At 51.3% G+C, this 21,949-nt stretch overlaps 1 protein-coding gene across 2 annotated transcripts; it reads left to right on the top strand.

The window, feature by feature from the left end:
- The first annotated feature begins 1,420 nt into the window (after positions 1-1,420).
- Positions 1,421-19,126, top strand: CCM2L (CCM2 like scaffold protein). 2 transcript variants are annotated; one of them, XM_047068750.1, is made up of 10 exons: positions 1,421-1,450; positions 4,246-4,413; positions 5,961-6,044; positions 6,143-6,326; positions 7,127-7,599; positions 10,684-10,819; positions 13,065-13,128; positions 15,957-16,086; positions 16,669-16,807; positions 17,966-19,126. In XM_047068750.1, the coding sequence occupies exons 1-10, from the start codon at positions 1,421-1,423 to the stop codon at positions 18,274-18,276; spliced, it is 1,719 nt and encodes a 572-aa protein (XP_046924706.1). In that variant the 3' UTR covers positions 18,277-19,126. The 2 variants fall into 2 exon arrangements, with proteins under 2 accessions (XP_046924706.1, XP_046924707.1); XM_047068751.1 differs by lacking the exons at positions 13,065-13,128; positions 17,966-19,126 and having other exon boundaries at positions 16,669-16,762.
- The last annotated feature ends 2,823 nt before the right edge of the window (positions 19,127-21,949 follow it).

The following is a 21,949-nucleotide window of genomic DNA, read 5'->3' as shown; positions in this document are numbered from 1 at the left end:
TGGACCTCACACCCAGAGGCAGTGGGGAGCTCTCTCTCACTCCTGTGGGCACTGATCTGGCACAGTCGAGCTTCAAAACAGTCCAATGCATTAGCCCCTGCCCTTCACAATTTCCAGCTGCTCTGTCTCATGCATAGTCAGATGCCTTTCCTGCCACACCTCTGACTGCAGGGCAGGGTATTTGGGATCATTGCTCCCATTGGAAAGATGAGGAAGTGAGACCCAGAGAGGTTACAATAAGCAGTCTGCCCTAGATCATATAGCAAACTGGGACCTCTAGAACCCAGGTGTCATGGAGGTATGGATGGGTCAGTCAGAACCTCCCCAACTGTCCTGGGTGGGACAGGCTGAGCACACTGGCCCTAGAGGTAAGGAACTAGGATTCAGATCCAGACTTTCCAGAAATCCCAGGTCCTCCTCTTACAAACGCTATGACTTTTTCGGGTCAGCCTCTGCAGTTGAGGCTGACGTATAAATCTGTATAAATAGGTATAACGATACCCCAACGCTGTAAGGCATAAGAGAGATGAAATATGTAAAGTGCTCAGCACAGAACCACAAAAGGAAACTTGCCTCACTAAGATTCTCCCAAGAGACAGAAAAAGAGCCCGGGACACACAGACACATAGATAGGGAAGTAGTTAATATTCACGAAGCACTTCGTATGTGTCAGGAGCTCTTCTGAGTGCATTTAATCCTTACAAGGTCACCGTGAGGTCAGACCGGCATGATGCCCATTTTACAGATGGGGAAACCAGTGGATAAGGGACTTGTCCAAGGTCATCACCTTAGTAATTGGCGAAATCAGGATTCAAACTCCGGCAGCCTGTCCTCAAAGCCCATGAATACTGCCTCCTTAAGAGTAATGATTAATTTTTAATTAATTAATTTTAAATTAAGTATCCTATAGTTTGGGAGGCATTTTCCTACCCACTTTTGCATATGTTCCTCACCACAGAGAGGGAGGCAATTTTATTCCTAATTTATAGAGAGGAGGGGGCAACTGAGGCTGTGAAGGGAACTGACTTGCTTTGCCAAGGTCACACCACAAGGTCAGTGGCAGAAGTAGGATTGGGATTTGGGATTTTCTGACTCCAAATCAGGGGACCCATCCCTGGCCTGACTCAGTTCCCAAGCTCCCCTCAACAGCAAGTCTTCTGGCTTCAGGCTGGAGGCGTTCTCCCCAGGACAGTTGCTCTGGCTGGGTTTCCTTCCACCCTTCAGCTGGAGGGGCCCAAGGCTGCATCCTGCACCAGCCTCCATCCCCCCACCCCCCACTCGCTATCAGACGGGAGGGGCAGGAACTCCAGGGCTGGTGGAGTTTCCGACCAGGCAGGAAAAAGAACAAAGGAACTGTGTGGGGGGAGAGGGTGGAGGGGGTTGGCCAGGAGGGTGGCAGGAGTGGAGGGGACGCTTCACCATGGAATATGAAGTCAAGAAAGGAAAAAAGGTAGGTGGGAGGTTGGGAGGGATGCCAGGTAGAGAAATGTCCCTGGAGGGAGTAAAGTGGGGAGCCCGGGTGGGGGTGATGGGCAGCGAGTGGCATAGAGTCTTCCTTCTCATTTGGAAAGACCGTCCTTCCCACCCTTGGGCAACCAGACATTTGGGCTCAAACTCCCTAACCTGTCTCCCGGCTCTCAATGGCCTCTGCCATCCCTGGAAGGGACACTCAGGCACCTTCCAGGGAAACCCAGCCGGACAGATGACTTTGGGAGATACTCTCAAACTGCTGCCACAGTTTTCCTGGGGTTTCCTCAGACTGAGGGACAGACAGACACCCAACAGACCCATTCCTCTTCTCCCTACCTCCCAGACAGAAGGACCTCAGCCTGGGCAGCTCTGTGCTATGAGGCTGTCTATCCAGGTTGAGACACCTACCTGCTCCCCTGCTGGGTTCCAGCCTCGTCTGCGCCCTGCCCCCCCCAGATCCTCACTCCTCCTTACTGTCAGAAGCTTTCTAGTCTGGTTCCCTGGACACCTCACCTGGTTGTCTTTGCCATTCAGGGAGTCCCTCAGATTCCAGCGCCCACCCCCACCCATCCCTCTTCCCCCAAGAATCCGAGGTCAGGCTATGTGAATTGTGAGGGCTCAGAAGGGAGCCAAGACCTAGGTGCTTGTTCTCTCTTGGCTCATTCCTTCTGCAGATGTGCACTGAGAACTTATTTTGTGCCCCACACTGTGCCTGGTGCTGGTGATGATGTAGCAGTGAGCAAAGTCAGACAAGGTCTCTGCTCCCTCCCTGGAGCTCACAGCGTTTTGGGGGAAGGCAACTTTGAAGAAAAGCAATTAATACAAAGTTGCATGAGAGACGCCATACGTGGTGCTGGGGTATAGAATATTAGGGGACCCAGCCCTAGCCTGGTCAGCTTGAGCTGAGATCTAATGGGCAGAAGGAGAGAGGGTAGGGAAGTGTTTCAGGGGGAGGAACAGCATGTACAAAAGCTCTCAGTGGGAAGGAATGTAGCAAGCAAGATGGCCCTGTAGCTGGAGGGCAGGAGTGAGGGGACAGTAAGATAAGGCTGGAGAGGTGGGCAGGGCTGGACCACTGAGGGCCACAGACCAAACTTTTACCTTTACACTCCACTCTTACACACATATTCACACACACAGAATAAAGTCCCGGCTCCACAGCTGACATTCAAGCCCTCTGTGGGCTTGAATCTTGTTCCCACCCTTCTCCAGGCTCATCATGCTCAGCCAGCCCTGCCAGCCCCCAGACGTTCACACATGTCGTGCCCTCTGCCTGGAACGCCCTTTCCCAGACCATGTGCTCTCATTTAGCAGAACCTCCATATATCTCATCCAGGCTCCATGATACTGGTTTTAAAATCTGGGCTGGGCACGCATCAGAATCACCTGGAGTGTTGATGAAAACATAAATTATTGGGGGGGGGGGCGCCTGGGTGGCTCAGTGGGTTGAGCGTCCAACTTCAGCTCAGGTCATGATCTCATGATTTGTGTTCAAGCCCCACGTCGGGCTCTGTGCTGACAGCTCAGAGCCTGGAGCCTGCTTCAGATTCTGTGTCTCCCTCTCTCTCTGCCCCTCCCCTGCTCACACTGTCCCTCTTTCTCTGTCTCAAAAATAAATAAACATTAAAAAAATTTTTAAAAACCCACATAAATTATTGGGTCTTACCCCTAAGCTCTGATCCAATAGGTCTGGGATGGAAAGCGAGAATATGCGTATCTCTTAAGTTCCTTGGTGCTGCTGCTGATGCAGGAATCATACACTAAGAACTGCTCTAGAGTAGTGCTTTCCTGTGAGATTTAGATTCTGTTGGGCTGGGCTGGAGTCCTGGAATTGGCTTCTTTAACCTTGCTGTAGGCCATTTTTATGCAAGTGCCTGCTGGATTCTACTTAAACATACTTATTGACTATTTTTTAAGTTTATTTTTACTTATTTTGAGAGAGAGAGAGAGAGAGAGAGAGAGAGAGAGAGAGAGAGAGAATGAGTGGGGAAGGAGCAGAGAGAGAAAGGGAGACAGAAGATCCAAAGCGAGATTCGCACTGACAGCAGGGAGCCCAATGCAGGGCTCGAACTCACGAACCACAAGATCATGACCCAAGTCATGACGCTTAACCAACTGAGCCACCCAGGTGCCCCTACTTATTAACTATTTCTAATTTTTAGGAAAGCCCAGAGAATAGCTTAACAAATATCTGTGCATTCACCACTTGGCCACATTGAATCTTTTTTTTAAAGTTTATTTATTGAGAGAGAGGGAGAAAGAGAGAGAATGAGTGGGGGAGGGCCAGAAACAGAGAATCCCAAGCAGACTCTGTGCTGTCAGTGGGGCTCAGTCCCAGGAACTGTGAGATCATGATCTGAGCTGAAATCAAGAGTGAGACGCTTAACCAACTAAGCCACCCAGGCACCCCTCAGCCACACTGAATCTCAATATTTTTCTTACTTGTCCCAGCCTGGACCCACTCCTTACACCTGGGCCTGGGCCTGGGCCTTAGCAGAGTCTCCGCCCTCATCTGGGTGTTTAGAATGGAGATTTTAGAGCCAGACTATTGGTTCTACTGCTAATAGCTGGTGATCTTCTCAGCTAGTTCTCCCTCTGAGGCTTAGTTTCTCCATCCATAAAATGGGGATCACAGAGGCACCCCTTCTGCAGAGTCTATGAGAATTAAATCAGGTAATAGGGAAATAGTTAAAATGTTGAATGTGGACGTGCTTGATAAAGTCAGTTGCTGTTATTACTGTTATTTCTCCTGCACACCCCCCCCCCCCCGCCCAGGGCTTTGTCTCCCCCATCCGGAGGCTGGTGTTCCCCAAGGCCGCGCGCCGGGCAGCCTTTCGGACCAGTGTGAGTCGCCGGCCCCTGCACTCGATGCCCCTTTATCCCCCTGACTACCTCATCGACCCCCAGATTCTGCTGTGTGACTATCTGGAGAAAGAGGTCAAGGTACGTGTGGGATGAGGAGAAAGGTGGGCAGAATCTTGGGGCAAGGGGTAAAGGAGGGGTAAGGTTTTCCTCAACTCTCTTAAGGGTCCCTGGCAGGGTCTGAAAATTAAGCTGACAAACAGATTAACAGGAGAAAAGCGTACACATTTTATTAAATGTTTACATGTCCATGAGAGCCTTCGCGAGAGAGTGAAGGACCAAAGAAGTGACCAGAGCACGAAGCTTTTGTATCTTTTTTACAATCAGTTAATTTGTGAAGAACTGACAAGGCAGAGGGGTGGGGGCTAGGGGTAGTAAAAGGTGAAGAAAGAACAAGGTTTGCTTATACAGCCTTCTCAGCCCTAAATTCCTTCATGAGAAGGATGTCTGGCTCCCTTCCGGTACAGGGAAGGTACCTTTCATGTGGGAGATTCATCTTCTGCTTTCAGGGAAGAAAGGTAGGGGTGGGGGCAGGTCAGAGGGACCTTCCTGCTTCTACCATTTTCTTCAACTTCTTCAAGCTTAGGATATTCTGTAAGCCGAGGTGCCATATTTTGGGGTAGCATGTTCTGGATCCCGTCAGGAGAGACTGCACCTCTCCCCCACACCAAGCCCTGACCAGCCCAGTCTCACACAGGGGAGGCTCAAAGGAAAGAGACCTGGGTTCAAGTTAGCCTAGCTCCTGCCTTATGCTGCAGCCCTTCAGCAAATGATGTCCATCTGCTCAGCTTCAGTGTTGTCATCCCAGCACGAGCCTCAAAACCTACCCACAAGGGAGAGCAGATGGCAAAAGCCATACCTTCCTGTGAGATTTTACTGCAATAACGTTGTCGGTACTCAGTCTCCAGGGTAAAGGAACCCAGCTCAGCAAGCCACAGAGGACTTAGATCACTCAAGGCCTTTCTTCTATTTCAAGAGCACCATGAAGGAGCAGTGGAGAATCCTCATTGCCCAGGGAAGATTGCTATGGGGGTAGGAGTGTCAGGTTTGACAGGCTGCCCATTTAAATGTGAGTTTCAGATAAGCAATAACTACTTGTGTCGTATTAATATGTCCCAAATATTGCATGGGACTAAAAATACTTTAAAATTTTTTTGAAGTATTCACTGTTTATGTGAAATTCAAATTTAACTGGCATCTTGTATTTTACCTGGCAACGATATATGGAGGGTAAAGCTAACAGGTGCACATAAGAACTGGGCGCTGAAATTTCATAGAGAATAAAAGAAGAAGAAAAAAGTTTGATTGGTGGAATTCACCTAGAAGAACAAAACTATTACTCTATTATTTTAATGGAAAAAGTTAATTCTTACATTGAGTAACTTAAAGTTTGTGATAACATTAAGTTATAACTAACAATGGATGGAGAATTATTGATTGATTTGGGACATCATTTTTTGGGTCTGGCTTCTGTGACCACCTTAAGAGTTATTATCAGGTTATTATTAATTCAGATATGTATACCTCAGTCTATCTACATTGCCTCAGTGAGGAGGTCTGGGTCCTCCAAGGCTTCAAAGTGACTTCTCTCTGCCCTTCTCCCACCCACTCCCTCATTTTGCATCCAGTTCCTGGGCCACCTCACCTGGGTCACCTCCTCACTGAACCCCTCCAGCCGGGACGAGCTCCTGCAGCTGCTGGACACCGCCAGGGTGAGGCCCTGGAGAGGGGGGGAGGGCAGGGTCTTGTCCCCTTCGCCCTCTCCCACCCGAGTTCCTCCGGGACCCAGGAGATCCGACCCACCCCGCAGCAGTTGAAGGAGCTGCCGCTGAAGACCACGGCGGAGCAGGACAGCATCCTGAGCCTGTCGGCCCGCTGCCTGCTGCTCACCTGGCGCGACAACGAAGAGCTAATCCTGCGTATCCCCACGCACGAGATCGCCGCCGCCTCCTACCTGCAGGACGACGCGCTGCACCTGCTGGTGCTTAAGACCGGTACAGCTGGCGGGGCCTGGCCAGGGGCAGGGCTGGGAGGTGAACAGGGTGAGAAAAGACCCAGCGTCTAGTCTTGGGAAAGGCGGGGGCGGGCAGGTGGGGGTGTTGAGGATGGATGGTGTGTGATGGAAAAGGCCTGAGCACGCTACCCTGAGACGAAGGGCAGGCCATGGCTATAAGCAAGAAGTCGCGGCCCAAGGTTGCGGTTGAAGGGTGGATCGCCACCAGCCTGAGGCCAGGTGCCGGGGCCTGGGAAGGTTGGAGGAGCCCAAATTCTGAGACCTGAAGTTAAAGCGCTTGGTGAAACAGAGCGAGATCGCTGCGCTCGGAGAGAGCTCGGGCTAGCAGCCGGGTCTGATCCAGGGGCGTGGCCATACGCCAGAGAGGCGGAGCTCGCGGCTGGGGCAGCGGCGGGACAGGTCAAACCCCGCCAGGCTAGGGGCGTGGCCTGGGGCCAGAGGCGGGGTTGAGGGGAAACCGGAATCAAAGAAGAGGTCTCTGAAACTAGAGACTGGGGCTGAGGTAGGGCCAACAGAGGGAGGAGACTGCCTGGCCACCGCCCTCAGACCAGACGCCAAGCGAGGTGTAGCGGGTGGAAAAGGCCTGCGGGACAAGACCAGGGTGGAGCCGAGGCCGGGGGGGGGGGGGTGGGGGTGGGCCCGAAAGTAAGGGCACGGAGCGGGGCGGGTTTGGCCTCCAGACTTAGAAGGCAGAGGTGGGGCCACGCGCCGCTCGTCCCCAGCTGGCCTCGTGGGGGGCTGTTAGCCCGGGTCTCCTGACCGCCATCCCGCCACTCCTAGGTCTGGGCGTGGACCCGGTGCCAGCCGGCGTCGACGCCAGCCCCGGCGGCGCGGGGCGCGACCCAGGCCCGCCGGGCGCGGCGCCAGAGAAGCGGCGGGTGGGCACCACGGAGCGGCGCCACACCATCTGCAGCCTGGACTGGCGGATGGCGTGGGGCGGGGGCGCGGGCGCAGAGGCCCGGGCCGGGGGCGGCGGCGGCGGCGGCGGCGGCGGCAGCCTGGAGCGCCAGCGCGCCGGGGCGCGGGCGTCGGGCAGCTGGGAGCGGCGGCAGACGTTCAGCGGCAGCTGGGAGCGGCGGCACGGCGGCGGCGGCGGCGCGGGCAAGCCGGGCGGCAGCTGGGAGCGGAGGCAGGCGGGCGGCGGCGGCGGCGGCAGCTGGGAGCGGCGCCACCCGGGCTCCAACCCACTCGACCCGCAGGACCCCAGCCCCGACGCCTACTGCAACCTTGTCATCCTGGCTGTGGCCAACAGGGTGAGCCCGAGGGCACCCGGAGCCCCAGCGGCGTGCTCCCCGGGCACGTCCGGCGATGGAGGGCGCCGGTCTCCGTCCCACCCTGCCCTGTTCCTGGGGTCTACCCTGGCCTCTGTCCTTTCCCCTCCTGCGGCCCTGCCTAGGACTTCAGGTACTACCTGTGTGCCCACGACGCCAAAGGGCTTCTAATCTCCAGCCTGGACACCTCCAGGACTGTTGCCCTTTGCTGTCCCAGTGAGACGAAAACCCAGAATAGCCAAAACAGACCCCCTCCTCCAGCCTTGCTCCTTCTCCCACGTCGTCAATGTCAGCACTACCACAGTAACAATCATGAGGACACTAATCACCAGCATGAATGGAATGCCAACCCATGCCAGACAAGGAACCAGCATGAACACATTTCATTCTTTGACTAACCCCTAGAGGCAAATATTACAACCATCCCCATTCTGTAGAGAAGGAAACTGAGACCCAGAGGCTAAGTAATTTGTGCAACATCACACAGGAAGCAGGTGGTGGTTTCAACACTGGGATCCAGGAAGTTCAGAGCCTATACTCTTGTTAACTATGGCAGTCACCCAAGGCAGAAGCCTTCCATTCTTGCCTTCCCTCCCCTCCCCCCTTGCTTCATATTCATCCTTGCTTTTATTCATTTGACCATCTTTACTGAGCAGCGACTTTGTCGTAGGCATTGGGCTAGGTGCTATGGATACAAAGATGAACAAGACATATTTGGTGGTTTCCCTTAAGGAGCTCACAATCTAGCAGACACCTTCAAGCCCTAGGCTGTCTAAACTTTCCCTCTGACCCATGGCCCCCAACCCTCCCCCCTGCCCCAGCCCCAGCTCCCTTATATATATCTTAGTGAACAAAACAGTCTCATGGATTTAAAACACCGAGAACTCCCCAAATTTTATCTTTCACCAAATCTCCAGGCATGTTTCTCCAATCAGCCTCTCCATTCGGTGGGCTGATGGCCATCACGAACTTAACACATCCAAAGCTAAGCACCCAATCTTCTCCCCCAAACCGGCTCCTCTCTTGGTCTCCTTGTTTTGATTAGTGGCAGCTCTGTCCTTCCATTGTTCAGACCAAAACCTTGCAGTGATCTGTGGCTGCTCTCGTTCTCACACAGCCCATATCCGTTCTGTCAACCCTATTGGCCCTATATTTAAAATATATCCCGAGGGGCGCCTGGGTGGCGCAGTCGGTTAAGCGTCCGACTTCAGCCAGGTCACGATCTCGCGGTCCGTGAGTTCGAGCCCCGCGTCGGGCTCTGGGCTGATGGCTCGGAGCCTGGAGCCTGTTTCCGATTCTGTGTCTCCCTCTCTCTCTGCCCCTCCCCCGTTCATGCTCTGTCTCTCTCGGTCCCAAAAATAAAAACGTTGAAAAAAAAATTAAAAAAAAAAATAAAATATATCCCAAACCTATATACGTTTCCCCACCCTCCACTGCCCCTGCCCAGGTCCATGGCCCATCTTCTGTCATCCAGATCACAGATTTGCCTCTTGCTTACAATCTGTACCCCCCACAGTCAGAGCAGTCCTGTTAACACATAAGTCACATCTTATCACTGCTCAAAATCTTCCTGTGGCTCCCCACATCCCTCCAAGGAAAAGTTATTGTCCTTACAACTGCTTGTAAGACCACCCACATTATAGTGGTGGCTGAAGTCCATTTCTTCTCTGGCCTCATCTCTTTCTGTGTCCCCCTTTATACATTCTACTCCAGCTCGACTGGTCTCCTTAGAGAGTACAAGACACCTGTGCATTCTGGATGGTTCACCATGATATTGCTATCACCTGGCACCCAATAAGTATTGAACGAATGGGTGAAATAATGTATATTATAGTATTATACCTTATGATGCAGACCAAAAAGAAAACAAGCAGATTGCAGTGGTAATGAAGGAGGAGATCCAGTTTGCATAGAGAGAGTTTGCTCCTTTTAAACTGAAAGGTGAAGGGGAGCAAAAAGCAAGGCAAAAAGCCAGGAAAATGAATTCCAAGCAGAGGGAACAGTGTGCCCTGTTTATCGCACTGGATGGTGAGGGCTTTAGGATACAGACCTCATCTGAGACCCCAGAGCCTGGCCCAGTGCCTGAAACAGGACTAAATGAGAATTTGCAAAATGAGTAAATAAACCAAGAGTTGCATTCCAGGAGTATCTGATTCTCTGGCCTCCTATCCAAGGCCTTGTGGTCCCAAGGAGGGTACAGGAGTTAGAGTCAAAAAATCTGAGTGCCGGTAGTAACCAACACTGTGAACTTGCTACATTAGCCTGGGCAAGTTACCTAACCATTCTAAGCCTTGGTGCCTTTAACTATAAAATAAGAATACTCTCTTCCCTGCCTATTTCTATTATAAGGATCAATCCTGCCTATTGTGGCTTACATTTTAATGTATACCCTGGGCTTTTTTAGAGGCAAAAATATGAAATAGTATCATGAAGATGGTCTCATCAGTTACTGTCTTTCTGTGTCTCTTGCTTACACATAAAGAATTAAATTAGGCAAATTCCCTTCAAATTTGCAGTCTCAAAAAAAGTTTCACCCAAGAATTGAAATTCCTGCCTTCTATCAGGAGACTGAGGTTTGTGTATTCATCCTACTTCCATTTTTGCCCTGGATGCCAGGAAGCTCATATCTAAATATGGCATCCAGTAGCAGTAACTATGTTGAGTCTAAAATTTTCACACATGTGATTCTTTCTCTTCCTAGTACGTAACAGGAGACTTGGGTTCTAGTGCTGGCTAATCACTTTACCTCTCTGAGCCCCAACTTCCTACTGACAAATTTAAACTAGGGCTTATTTTAGATAGGCTTCAGGAGGTCCTATGAATCCCCCAGAAGTTTGGGGTGCGTTTTTCAGAGCAGAAGACTTAGGGTTGCTGCTGGACTCTATATAGGAGTCTAAGACCCAGAGGGTGGCCATGTAATTTTGATAGGAAATGCTCTGCAAGTCGATTTAAAGGTGCCCATAGATGCGCGTGTGGCCCTGTGAACCTCTTCACACTGTTTGAAGAAACAGAGGTGTCCTGGGCACTGGAGAGGCCCTGAGTGCTCTGTCCTCCTCCCTGGGCCAGGATGCTGCCGAGGAATCCTGTGCCCTCATCTGTCAGGTCTTCCAGATCATCTATGGGGACCAGAGTATCGAGTGCGTGGACCGGGCCGGCTACCACTACACGTCAACCCCTGAGCGGCCGTGGCTGTGCAGTCGCAGTGAGTACTGGAACTCCTGGCCACCCCTCCTGTGAAACATCCCAAAAGGCCGGCGAGGACTCCGGGACTCAGGGCCGATGAAAGCCTGTAGAGGCCCTGATCTCTACTGCAATTACAGTGTACTCCCCCCCCTTATGTAGTTAAAATGAAATGTCAGTTTTCACGATGACCTCAAACTTAGCTTCTGCACAATGTTCTGGTTGCCAGATTTGGAATGAGCCCCTCAGAGCTGAACTTTTCTCTCTCCCTTCTGTTTCTGATGTCCCTTCTTTGCAGAAATGCAAGCACACGCATTGTCTGTTTACTGAGCTGTCTAGCCCCGCTAGGATTCTAGGTCAAAACCAAGATTTCCAGGCCCACCCTTGAACGCAATCAAAGGCTAGAATGAGAATGAGACTAGGAGAGGCATTTATTGAGCACCAACTATGTGCCAAGCACAGTACCACTGTGACTCATAGCAGCCTTGTCGGTCCTATTTGCCACTGTATCCCATGGGCCAAGCAGAGGTCCAGGGACATCATAGGTGCTCCTAGATAAAAGACTTCTTTGAGACCTTATGATTCTAATTTTACAGATGAGGACATTAAGGCTCAGAGTAGTCAATGCATTGCTCAAGGTCACACAGCTGGTAAGTGGCAGAGTCAGGATTCAAACCCAGGTGTGTCTGATTTCTTTTTATTTTTTAAAACAATTTTAATGTTTGCTTATTTTTTGAGAGAGAAAGAGAACGTGTGCAAGCAAGGGAGGAGCAAAGAGAGAGGGAGACACAGGTTGCAGGGTCTGAGCTCTCAGCACAGGGTCTGAACCCACAAACTGCGAGATCGTGACCTGAGGTGAAGTCGGGCACTTAACCAACTGAGCCACCCAGGCACCCTGGTGTGTCTGATTTCTAAAGCTCCTATCTGCAACAGCCTTGCTCCCATGCTGCCTTCAAGGCTGCTAAGTGAATTTCCTCAGCCGCAGCCCTCTCAACGTGGTCCCTGTCTGCAAAGCTCCAGGAATAGAGCGACAGCTCATTACTTCTGCAGGCACCCCCATCTGTAGGAACTGAGGTTATTAGGAAGTTGGGATAGTTCATCAACTCTCACAGGATGAGATAAACAAATGAGCAAATGATGGATAAATAAATGAGTCAACAAACATTCCAACAAATTCATATTTTTTCTTTAAAGATTTAATTTTTTAAAAGTAATCTCTAGGGGCGCCTGGGTGGCTCAGTTGGTTAAGTGGCCGACTTCGGCTCAGGTCATGAACTCGCGGTCCGTGAGTTTGAGCCCCGCGTCGGGCTCTGTGCTGACGGCTCAGAGCCTGGAGCCTGTTTCAGATTCTGTGTCTCCCTCTCTCTGACCCTCCCCCGTTCATGCTCTGTCTCTCTCTGTCTCAAAAATAAATAAACGTTAAAAAAAAAATTTTAAAGTAATCTCTATACTTGGGGGCTCGAACTTATAACCCTGAGGTCAAGAGTCGCATGCTCTACTGACTGAGCCAGCCAGGCACCCCCAACAAATTCAACAAGTATTTATTGAGCACCTGCTATCACCAGGACATACTGGTGAGCAAAACCAGGTGTGGCCCTGCCCTCACAGCCTTGCATTGCTAGGTAGACCGACAGTAAATAGGTACACAAAATGTAACCACGTGCTGTACTCTGCAGACATAGACTGAGGAACCAGCCTCACCTGGGAAGTCAGGGCGGTGTCCTGAGGAAGTGACACTGAGGTGAGCCAAGATCAGAAGGGTAAGGCTAGTGGAGTCAGAGAAGTAACAGGACTAGGTACAGAGCAAGTTCTCTGTGAACAGTGCTGCTATTCTCTGGAGATCTTGAGTTCCTTTCCCTCAAAGTTCTTTTTTGTTCTCGCCTCAGACATGTACAGTTTTCAAAACATCCCCTCACCTGTTCCCTCACCTGCTGTTCTCAAGACCACTCCCCCCCCCCCCCGCAAGGCAGGCAGGCAGGTGGTATTGTCCCAACCTTGGGGAAGTTGAGGGCAGGGAGAGAGGAGGTGAGTTGCCCAAGGTTGGCTGTGAGTTGGTGATGGGGGCAGGTTTCATGGTCAAAATCTTCCAGCAGCTGCCCAATTTCACTCAGAGTAAAAGCTAACACCCTTACAGTTGCTTACAAGGCCATCCGTGCTCCAACCACCATCCCAACCGCAGGGTGGGACTGGGGTTGGGGGCTCGGGGAGCTGGGGACGTTGGTCCTTTCTCTGCTGCCTCTAACAGCCCCTCTGTCTGCTGACCCCAGGTGAGAGCTGCCGCACAGATGGGACGTATGCCTATGACGCCGACTTCAGCTGCTGCAGCTCCTTGTGGGTACCGCCCCACCCCCACCTTGCACAAATAGGGTCTCTCTTCTAGGCATTCTTGAGCTCCCAGTGGGCAAGAAAGGGTGGGTGAAAAGGACCCCACCTCCATTTGTGCTGATGCCCTGAGCCCTGAGGAGGGTAGGCGAACTGACCTCTTCAGGCTCTAGTGAGCTCATAGGATCCAGACCCAGACCCTAAGAGGCCTGGGGGACAACCGGAACCCTGAGTGGTTTCCACGTAGGCCTGTAGTTCTCTGCCAGTCATCCAGACACAGTGGCCTGCCTAGTCCCAAATCACAGCTAATGCCAAAAACTAATTTTGGTTTAATTCCATGTAATAGAAAACCCTAAAAAGGATTTGAGTTTTAAATAAGATCGAGCTTCCCCCCCCCCCACCTCTTACGTAAAACAGATCAGGAGTTTATGGCCCTTATGGTCATCGAGGGTCCAGGTCCTCGGCACCTGGTTCCGTACTCAGAGTTACCTCATGGACCAAGATGATGGTCAGAGCTCCAGTTATCACAATGGCAATGCCAGGGATGTCTGTAAAGAGCTTCGCTCGGATCCCGGCCTGATGACTTCTGCATATGTCTTAGTGGCTAGTGGCCAGGACTTGGTCACATGGTCACAGCTAGCCGCCTCAAGGCTGGAAAATGTAGGAGGTAAAACAAAACAAACAAAACAAAATGAAACAAAACTCAGTTGGCCATATTGTCCAGGGTTCTGTTTGGTATGACTAACCACGCTAGCACTGAGGGGTTTCCCAGGACTTGGGATTTTCTATACTAAAACCAGGAAAGTCCCAGGCAAACTGGAACAGGTTGGTCAAAGTTAGTTCTCTTACTAAGGCCTCTGGCTTGACAGGTATCAGGCTCTGCCACTAATATACGCCCTACTTTTATTTTTTTCCCTCTTCTGTGTCAATATTTGTGGCTTCCTTATACTGTGTGCCCTTGGGCTAGTCCTTAACCTGATATCTGCTGCCAGATATGGATCTGCTAGAGTCATGATAATGACTAACATTTGTGCTTGCTGTGTGCCTAGTGCTGTTCTATAAAGCACTTCATTTTTTTTTTATTTTTTATTTTTTTTAAATTTTTTTTTTCAACGTTTATTTATTTTTGGGACAGAGAGAGACAGAGCATGAACGGGGGAGAGGCAGAGAGAGAGGGAGACACAGAATCGGAAACAGGCTCCAGGCTCTGAGCAGTCAGCACAGAGCCCGACGCGGGGCTCGAACTCACGGACCGCGAGATCGTGACCTGGCTGAAGTCGGACACTTAACCGACTGCGCCACCCAGGCGCCCCTCATTTTTTTTTTTTTAAAGTAAACTCTACTCCCAATGTGGGGCTTGAACTCATGACCCCAAGATCAAGAGTCACGTGCTCTGCCAACTGAGCCAGCCAAGAAAAATCTACATAGCAACATTACAGTGGCTGCTGTTTATTTATTGCTTCTAGTCTATGACTCTGAGCGCTGTACAAATAGACTCCTCTAATTCTGATGATGTCAATGTTTGTCATCCCATTTTACACATGGAGAAACTGAGGAATAGAGAAGCTAAGCAGGCTTGCCCAAGGTCAAGCTGTAGGCCTGAGATTTGAACCCAAGCAGCCTAGCTCTAGGTCCACACCCCCTAACCACGATGCTACACTGCTTTTCTGTAGCTAATCATAGAAGATGGTTCTGGAACAATTTAGAAACCAGAAGGCAGGTTAATTTTTTTTTTACTCTTTTTTTTTTTTTAATAAAATGTTTCATTTATTTTTGAGAGAGAGACGGAGCATGCACGGGGGAGGGGCAGAGAGAGAGGGAGACACAGAATCTGAAGCAGGCTCTGAGCTGTCAGCACAGAGCCCGACACAGGGCTCAAACTCATGAACCATGAGATCTTGGGCAGGTTGATTTTTTTATTAAGCAAGAATTATTGAGTACCTTTCATGTACCAGGCACTGTGCTGTGTGCTAGGGTTACGGTGGGGAACCATACAAGGATGAGACCCGTGACTGGCACGCAGTAGGTACTCAACAAATAAGAAACCAAGGTTCCTGCTCCTGCATGGTTTATCGTGCAAGCACACTTGCAGCGTCTAGCACAGGAGACGATGAAGTCATTATTTAACAGAAATAAGCATTAACGATAACTAAAGAGAACGAGCACTTCAGAGCACTGAGAGAGACCCATGGGGAGCCTACCTCTTTGGGGGTCAGGAGGGCCTCTCAGAGCTCATGAAACTTGAACCGAGGCCCAGAGGAGGAGAGGGGAAGAGCACTCCGGGCAGAGGGGCAGAAAGTGCAAGGGCTCTGAAGCAGGAGGACAAAGCTTGGTGCATTTGAGGAGCAGCCAGGAGGCCACCGTGGATGTCGGTGGCGGGGGGGGGGGGGATCTGGGAAGGCCTTGCGTGTCATGGGTAGACTTATGAGTTTGTGACCACATTTGACAGAGGATCAACCCAGTCATGGGGAGGGGAGGGTCAGAGAAAACTTTCCCGAGAAGGTGACATTTAAGCTCCAATGATGAGTAAGCGTTAGTTGAACAAAAGATAGGGTAGAGAGGCATTCCAGGCAGAGGGAACGCCATGTGCAAAGGCCCAGAGGTAAAGAGGTACTTGAAGTATTAGAGAAGATGGCAGAGAGGCCTGAGCACACAGAGCAAGGGTGAGATGAGGCTTCAGAGGCAGCCAAGGGCCAGATAAGTGGGGCTTTGGAGGCCAAAATGGGATCTAGGATGAAGCCCAGAGCATCAGTAGCCGTGCCCTCCCTCCCCCACCTGCTGTAGGGAGAGGAGCTAGAGGAAGGTGAGTGAGAGCCCCATTCTGCCTGTCTCTGCAGCAATGGCTCCCAGGATACATTTGAAGCGTGTTACAGTGGCACGTCCACACCCTCTTTCCACGGCTCCCACTGCAGCGGCAGCGACCACAGCGGCCTGGGCCTTGAGCAGTTGCAGGATTACATGGTCACGGTGAGCAGGGGCAGGCAATGTGAACAGCACAAGCAAAGGTCTGGAGGCTGGAGAAAACACAGAGAGTATTTCAGGAATCCTGAATAATCCTGGACATAACTGAAGTAGACCTTGGAAGATCGGGGGCGGGGTGGTGGTGGGGGGGCGGAATATGAGGTTAGGAAAGTAAATTGGGCAGCTTATGAAAGCCTTCACTAATGTCAGCTAGCATTCATTGTGTGTCGTCTGTAGAGCAGGCACTGTTCTAAGCACATTTTATGCGTTTATTTTAATCCTTTCAACAGCCAAAGAGGGAGGTGCCATCATTATCTTTGCTATATATAAGAAAAGCAAGGGTCAAGGAGGTTGCCCCCTACCCAGGATCACAGAGCTGATCAACCAAGGGGCCAGGATTTGAACTCAGGCACATCTCGTGCTTAGATTCAGCCCAGTGTCTGCATGCCCCCCCCACCCCAGTAGGCCATGGGAAAGGTTTTGGGGGAGATGTTGGCCAAATACACCCTTACAGAGGGTTTGGGTCTTTTAGGCAAAGGCTGGGTGGGGATTGCTCCCTGGGACTGACCTTGGATGTTGTCCCCACAGCTGCGGAGTAAATTAGGGCCCCCCGAGATCCAGAAGTTTGCAATGCTGCTGCGGGAGTACCGGCTGGGGCTGCCCATCCAGGACTACTGCTCAGGCTTGCTGAAGCTCTATGGGGACCGGCGCAAGTTCCTCCTCCTTGGTGAGCCCCCTGCCACACCCCCCGAGATCAGGCAAGGACCCTGCTCCCAACTGGTCCACGACACTCAGGCATCAGGCTAGAAGCGTTTTCTCCTAGTCCTCAGCCTCCAATAAAGCCAAGATCATGAAATCCATGGCACATTTGAGGAGACAGGCGCAGGGCAGGGAGGGACTTGCTTGCAGTCACAGCCCATCAGTAGAGAGCACTGGTATATCCATTCACCTTCATAGCAAAGCTGGGGTGGTGGGGGGAATATTCTCCCCATTTACCCCATGGGGCAGCTGACGCTCAGAGAGGCTGAGGCACTTGTCCAAGATCACACAGCTGGTAAGGAGGGCTGATCATAATAACAGGAATAATATTAATAAGCTAACAGGTAATATCTTTGTCAAGCATCATCTCACTGAATGCTTCAGTTTGGGAAGGTAGAAGCTCTCATTTGCCCCCATTTGGCAGATGAGCAAAATGAGGCCCAGAGAAGCAAAGTAAAGTGCTAAAGTCACATAGCTTGCGAGTGGAGATGGAAGCAAAACAAGCTGACTTGTATGAAGCACGCAGTGTGCTGGCCCCTCCTCACATCCCCCCCTGGGAGAAGAGGTGCAATCATCTCAGTTCTACAGGGAGGAAAGTAAGGCCCAGAGCAGCTGTTTGGTTTTTTTGTTTGTTTGTTTGTTTTCAACGTTTTTTATTTATTTTTGGGACAGAGAGAGACAGAGCATGAACGGGGGAGGGGCAGAGAGAGAGGGAGACACAGAATCGGAAACAGGCTCCAGGTTCCGAGCCATCAGCCCAGAGCCTGACGCGGGGCTCGAACTCACGGACTGCGAGATCGTGACCTGGCTGAAGTCGGATGCTTAACCGACTGCGCCACCCAGGCGCCCCCAGAGCAGCTGTTTAATGAGGGTCACACAACTAATAAATGGGAAAGTAGCAGTTGCAATAATGACAACAACGATAAGCTAATGTGTAGTGAGCATTTATTATGTGCTGAGCATTAGGTCATTGTTCTCTGGCTCAGAGTCAAGGAACTTGTGCAGGACCACACAGCCAGAGAGCGGGCGGGCTGGGGATTCGAACTCGGTTCTCCGGAGAAGGTGATTCCACGATGGGAGGGGAAGGGCTGAACCCTGAGGCGTCCCTCTGCCCCTGGCCCCGCAGGGATGCGGCCCTTCATCCCGGACCAGGACATTGGCTACTTCGAGGGCTTCCTGGAGGGCGTGGGCATCCGCGAGGGGGGCATCCTCACCGACAGCTTCGGCCGCATCAAGCGCAGCATGAGCTCCACGTCGGCGTCGGCCGTGCGCAGCTACGACGGGGCGGCCCAGCGGCCCGAAGCGCAGGCCTTCCACCGGCTGCTGGCCGACATCACGCATGACATCGAGGCGCTGGCACCGGACGATGAGAGCACCGACGAGGAGGCCAGGGACTCCCCGGGTGGGGGCGACACGGTTGAGGACAACTACCTGTAGCCGCCACCCATGCGGAAGGCGGGGAAGCATCCTCAATCCCACCTGTGTCTCACTCGCTCCTGCCTGTGGGACCCCAGCCCCAGGGCCCCCCTCCCGGGGTGTCTGACCTCGCCCTTGGCGCTCCAGTCCCTGCAATACCGAGAATGTCCTGCAGGGGGCGGGACCCCCAAATCGCAGGCAGTTGCCCGAGGCTCAGCCAGCCCCTCTGCCAGACCTGGGTGGGCAACATTCTACTCTGTCACTAGCCCCAGGTGCCAGGGACAGCCCCTCTCTCCCGCCACTCCTGCAGCTTTCTGGAGGCCAAAGGACAGATGAGGAGTGGGCTCCACCTGCTGACAGACTGAGAAAAGACTTCCCAGAGCCCAGAGACCTCTTGTTCTTCCCATTTTACAGTTTGAGAAACTGAGGTTCAAAAAAAGGTGAAGGAACTTGAGGAAACCTCCTATTTCTCCTGAGATATTACCTCAAAGTACACATACAATAGCGTAGAGGGCCTTTTTAAGACTCTAAATGGCAGGGTCGCCCCTCCCCTGATGGCAGGAATTGGATCACCAGTGTGGCATATCTCCACTGACAGTTGGGTCAGAGGTAGGTGATGGGGGTCCCAGTCTTGGCCCTAAGACTCTGAACAAGTTGCTTGTTCGGATCTTGGATTGGGAGCCAGACAGACCTAGGTCTCCTGTCTGGTTAGTGTTCTCACCTCTTGGTGACTTCCATTCCCTAATCTGTCCCATGAGGTCGGCCCCATCCACCTCACAGGGTTGGTTGTGGGGATTAACAAAAGCACAAGGCCTTAGTGCTGGGTCTAGCCCGTAGTAGGCACTCAATAAATGTTCCCTTCCACTTCTAACACTTTCGGACTTGGTGTACCTGTCTTGGCTGGGCGCAGTACAATGGAAACTGAGGTGGGGGTCAGATGTAAGAAGATCTTTGGGGAAGTTTGTGAAGAGGAACTAGGACTTGCCCTTCGTGACCCTATTACACCCTGGCTCTGCGCTCAAGCCCCAAATGAAAAGTACCTGAGACTCCACAGGCTATCATCACAGGGGGCCGGGGTGGTTAAAGAAACCTGACAGCCGGGTTGGAGAGGTTAGAGAAGTCGGCATGAGGACAGCTTCAACACAGCCTGAGTAAAGGCTTGGAAGCTAGAAGGAGTGACCCCTGAGAGGGGGCCAGAGACTCACGCAGAAGTGCCGAAACTTATTTGTAAAGCTTTAGAGCCTTCCATGGCCAGACACATGGTCCTTACCGTGAGGTAGGTACAATTATCACCAATTAAAAATTTTTTTTAATATTTATTTATTTTTGAGAGACAGAGAGAGACAGAACATAAGCAGGGGAGGGGCAGAGAGAGAGAGAGAGAGAGAGAGAGAGAGAGAATGAGAAGCAGGCTCCAGGCTCTGAGCTGTCAGCACAGAGCCCGATACGGGGCTCGAACTCACAGACCGTGAGATCATGACCTGGGCCAAAGTTGGCTGCTTAACAGACTAAGCCACCCAGGTGCCCCTAATCATCACCAATTTTAAAGTAATATTATTATTAGGGCTTCAGGTCCAGGGTTCCAGGATTTATACTCAGTTTGTAGCAAATGATGTTTTCTTTTGCTTTATTCCCCCCTCTATCCACCCATTCCCCACCCTCCTTCCCCTCCCCACCGTGGGCACCCACCCTATGTGTTGATCTACGTCCTGGACGTAAAATACACAATGCATCGTGTGTGTATTTACACCACATGAATGGTATTGTGTAAAGATCTCAATCTGACGCTTCCTTTTTTCACTCCATCATATGATTATTTCTAAGTTCCACCCATGTTTCTGTGGGAAAATCTAGCCTATTGTATCATATTGCTGCAAAGCATTCCAAGCTGAGCATCCATGGCGTTATTTATTCACCCCTGTCCCCCTGTGATGGATGCCCAGGTGGCTTCCAATTCCCTCTCACCACAAACAACACTGTGATGAACATCTGTGTACATGACCCTATAAGCCTGTGTGAAAACTTCTTTGGACCCTATACCCAAGATGGAATCCTAAATCACAGGGCACATATTTTTTAAATGTCACTAAATTCTACTAGTAGCGTGTGAAAGATGCTTGTCTCCCCACATTTTCAATTTTGCCTATAGTTTGGGTGTAAGGTCATCTCAGTGTTTGAATTTCTCTGATGATATGAGACTCAGAATCTTCTGTGCTTGCCAGACATTTGGGCTTCCCCTTCACTGAATTGCCTGTTCCTGTCTGGTGCCCATTATGAATTGGGTTTCCTGTCTTTTTCTTGTCGATTTGCAGGAGTAGCCTGTAAATTTTAGATATTAATCTCTTGCTGGATATTGATGTTCCCAGTATCTTCACCTGATCCACTGCTCATCCGCTGGGTTTGTCTGTGGCAGTGGCTTTCAAACTCTACCGTGCACCAGAATCTCCTGTTCGGCTTGCTAAAACACAGATCACTGAGCCCCACCCCAGAGTCTCTGACTCCGTAGAGTAGGGGTGGGACCTGAGGTTCTGCATTTCTAACAAGTACTCAGGTGATGCTGATGGTCCAGGGAGCACACTTTGCGAACCACTGGCCTCTGGTGACTTCCTTTGAGCAAATTTGTTCCACTGAACAAATCCATAATTTTGATGTTTTCAAATTTATTTACCTTCATTTTATGGATGAGGGAACTGGAACGTAAGGAGGTGAAGTGAATGACCCAAGGTCACCAGTAAGCTGGGATTCGGACCCATGTCTGGCCAACCCCAGCGCGCATGCTCCTAGCCGCTCTGCTATCCTGTCCGGCAGCTTTTGGGATGTAGTGACCACAGGCTGAGGCATTTGTCCTGAGACTATAGGGAACTTTAATAGGTTCCTGAGTGAGGCAGACGTAGAGGGAGAAGCACAGTGACAGGGCTGCCGAGAGTCACTGGAACATTCTTGCCTCATAGCTCCAGGGATGGAGCAATTTCCCTCACACCCCAAGGAAGTCCCCACCCACCCCGGAACTACCCTCTTACCAAAGCCATGTAATGCCTTGGTTTCTGAGGTCCAAAGGGCCCTGACTGGGGCAGTCTAGGCTCTGAGCCTGGGGACTCTGGCCACACTTCCTCCTGTAGCATTCAGAGACCCTGCCAGGATCGCTTCCCAATATGGTTTCATTCTTGGCACTGCAAGAGGGGAAATACCCCTGGGCATGAGATAGCTGCTTCCCAAAGACCTCTAGGGGTGGGGTAAGGATGGAATTTCTGTACCAGCTCGGTCTCCTGGGCACAGTTTTGACCCATGGACAAGTGGTAAAGTTAGTGAAATCATCTCCAGCTGCCCCTTACAGTGTGGCTCCTTTTATTTAGGGCCCTGCAACTTAACTTCTCTCCCTCCCAGCTTCCGACAGAAGACTCCTAGCAGCGCTCCTTGACTGTGTGCTGGGAAAGAGTCCTCTGGCCGCTGTCATTTGATCACCAGATGTTTAGAGAGCATACACTCTGTAGCAGGCATTGTGCTAGACAAGAGGGAGATATAGAACAATCCCTGCCCACTGCGGGGGGGGGGGGGCTCTCAGCTTGATGGGAGTCCCCAAATCACTACAGCATAAAGTTCTCAACTGTCAAATCAGAGTGGGAAACTATCTCTTCCTAGGGAAGACAGGAAAGGCTTTGCAGAAGGGGTGACTTACGAGCAAGACTTTGAAGGA

The sequence above is a fragment of the Lynx rufus genome, unplaced genomic scaffold (assembly GCF_022079265.1).
Source record: "Lynx rufus isolate CCGP_SWC_20201006 ecotype Redwood Valley unplaced genomic scaffold, mLynRuf1.p SCAF_8, whole genome shotgun sequence".
In the NCBI taxonomy this organism is placed as follows: Eukaryota; Metazoa; Chordata; class Mammalia; order Carnivora; family Felidae; genus Lynx; species Lynx rufus.
The sequence above is the reverse complement of the archived record's forward strand: the minus strand, read 5'-3'. Positions and strand labels throughout refer to the sequence as shown.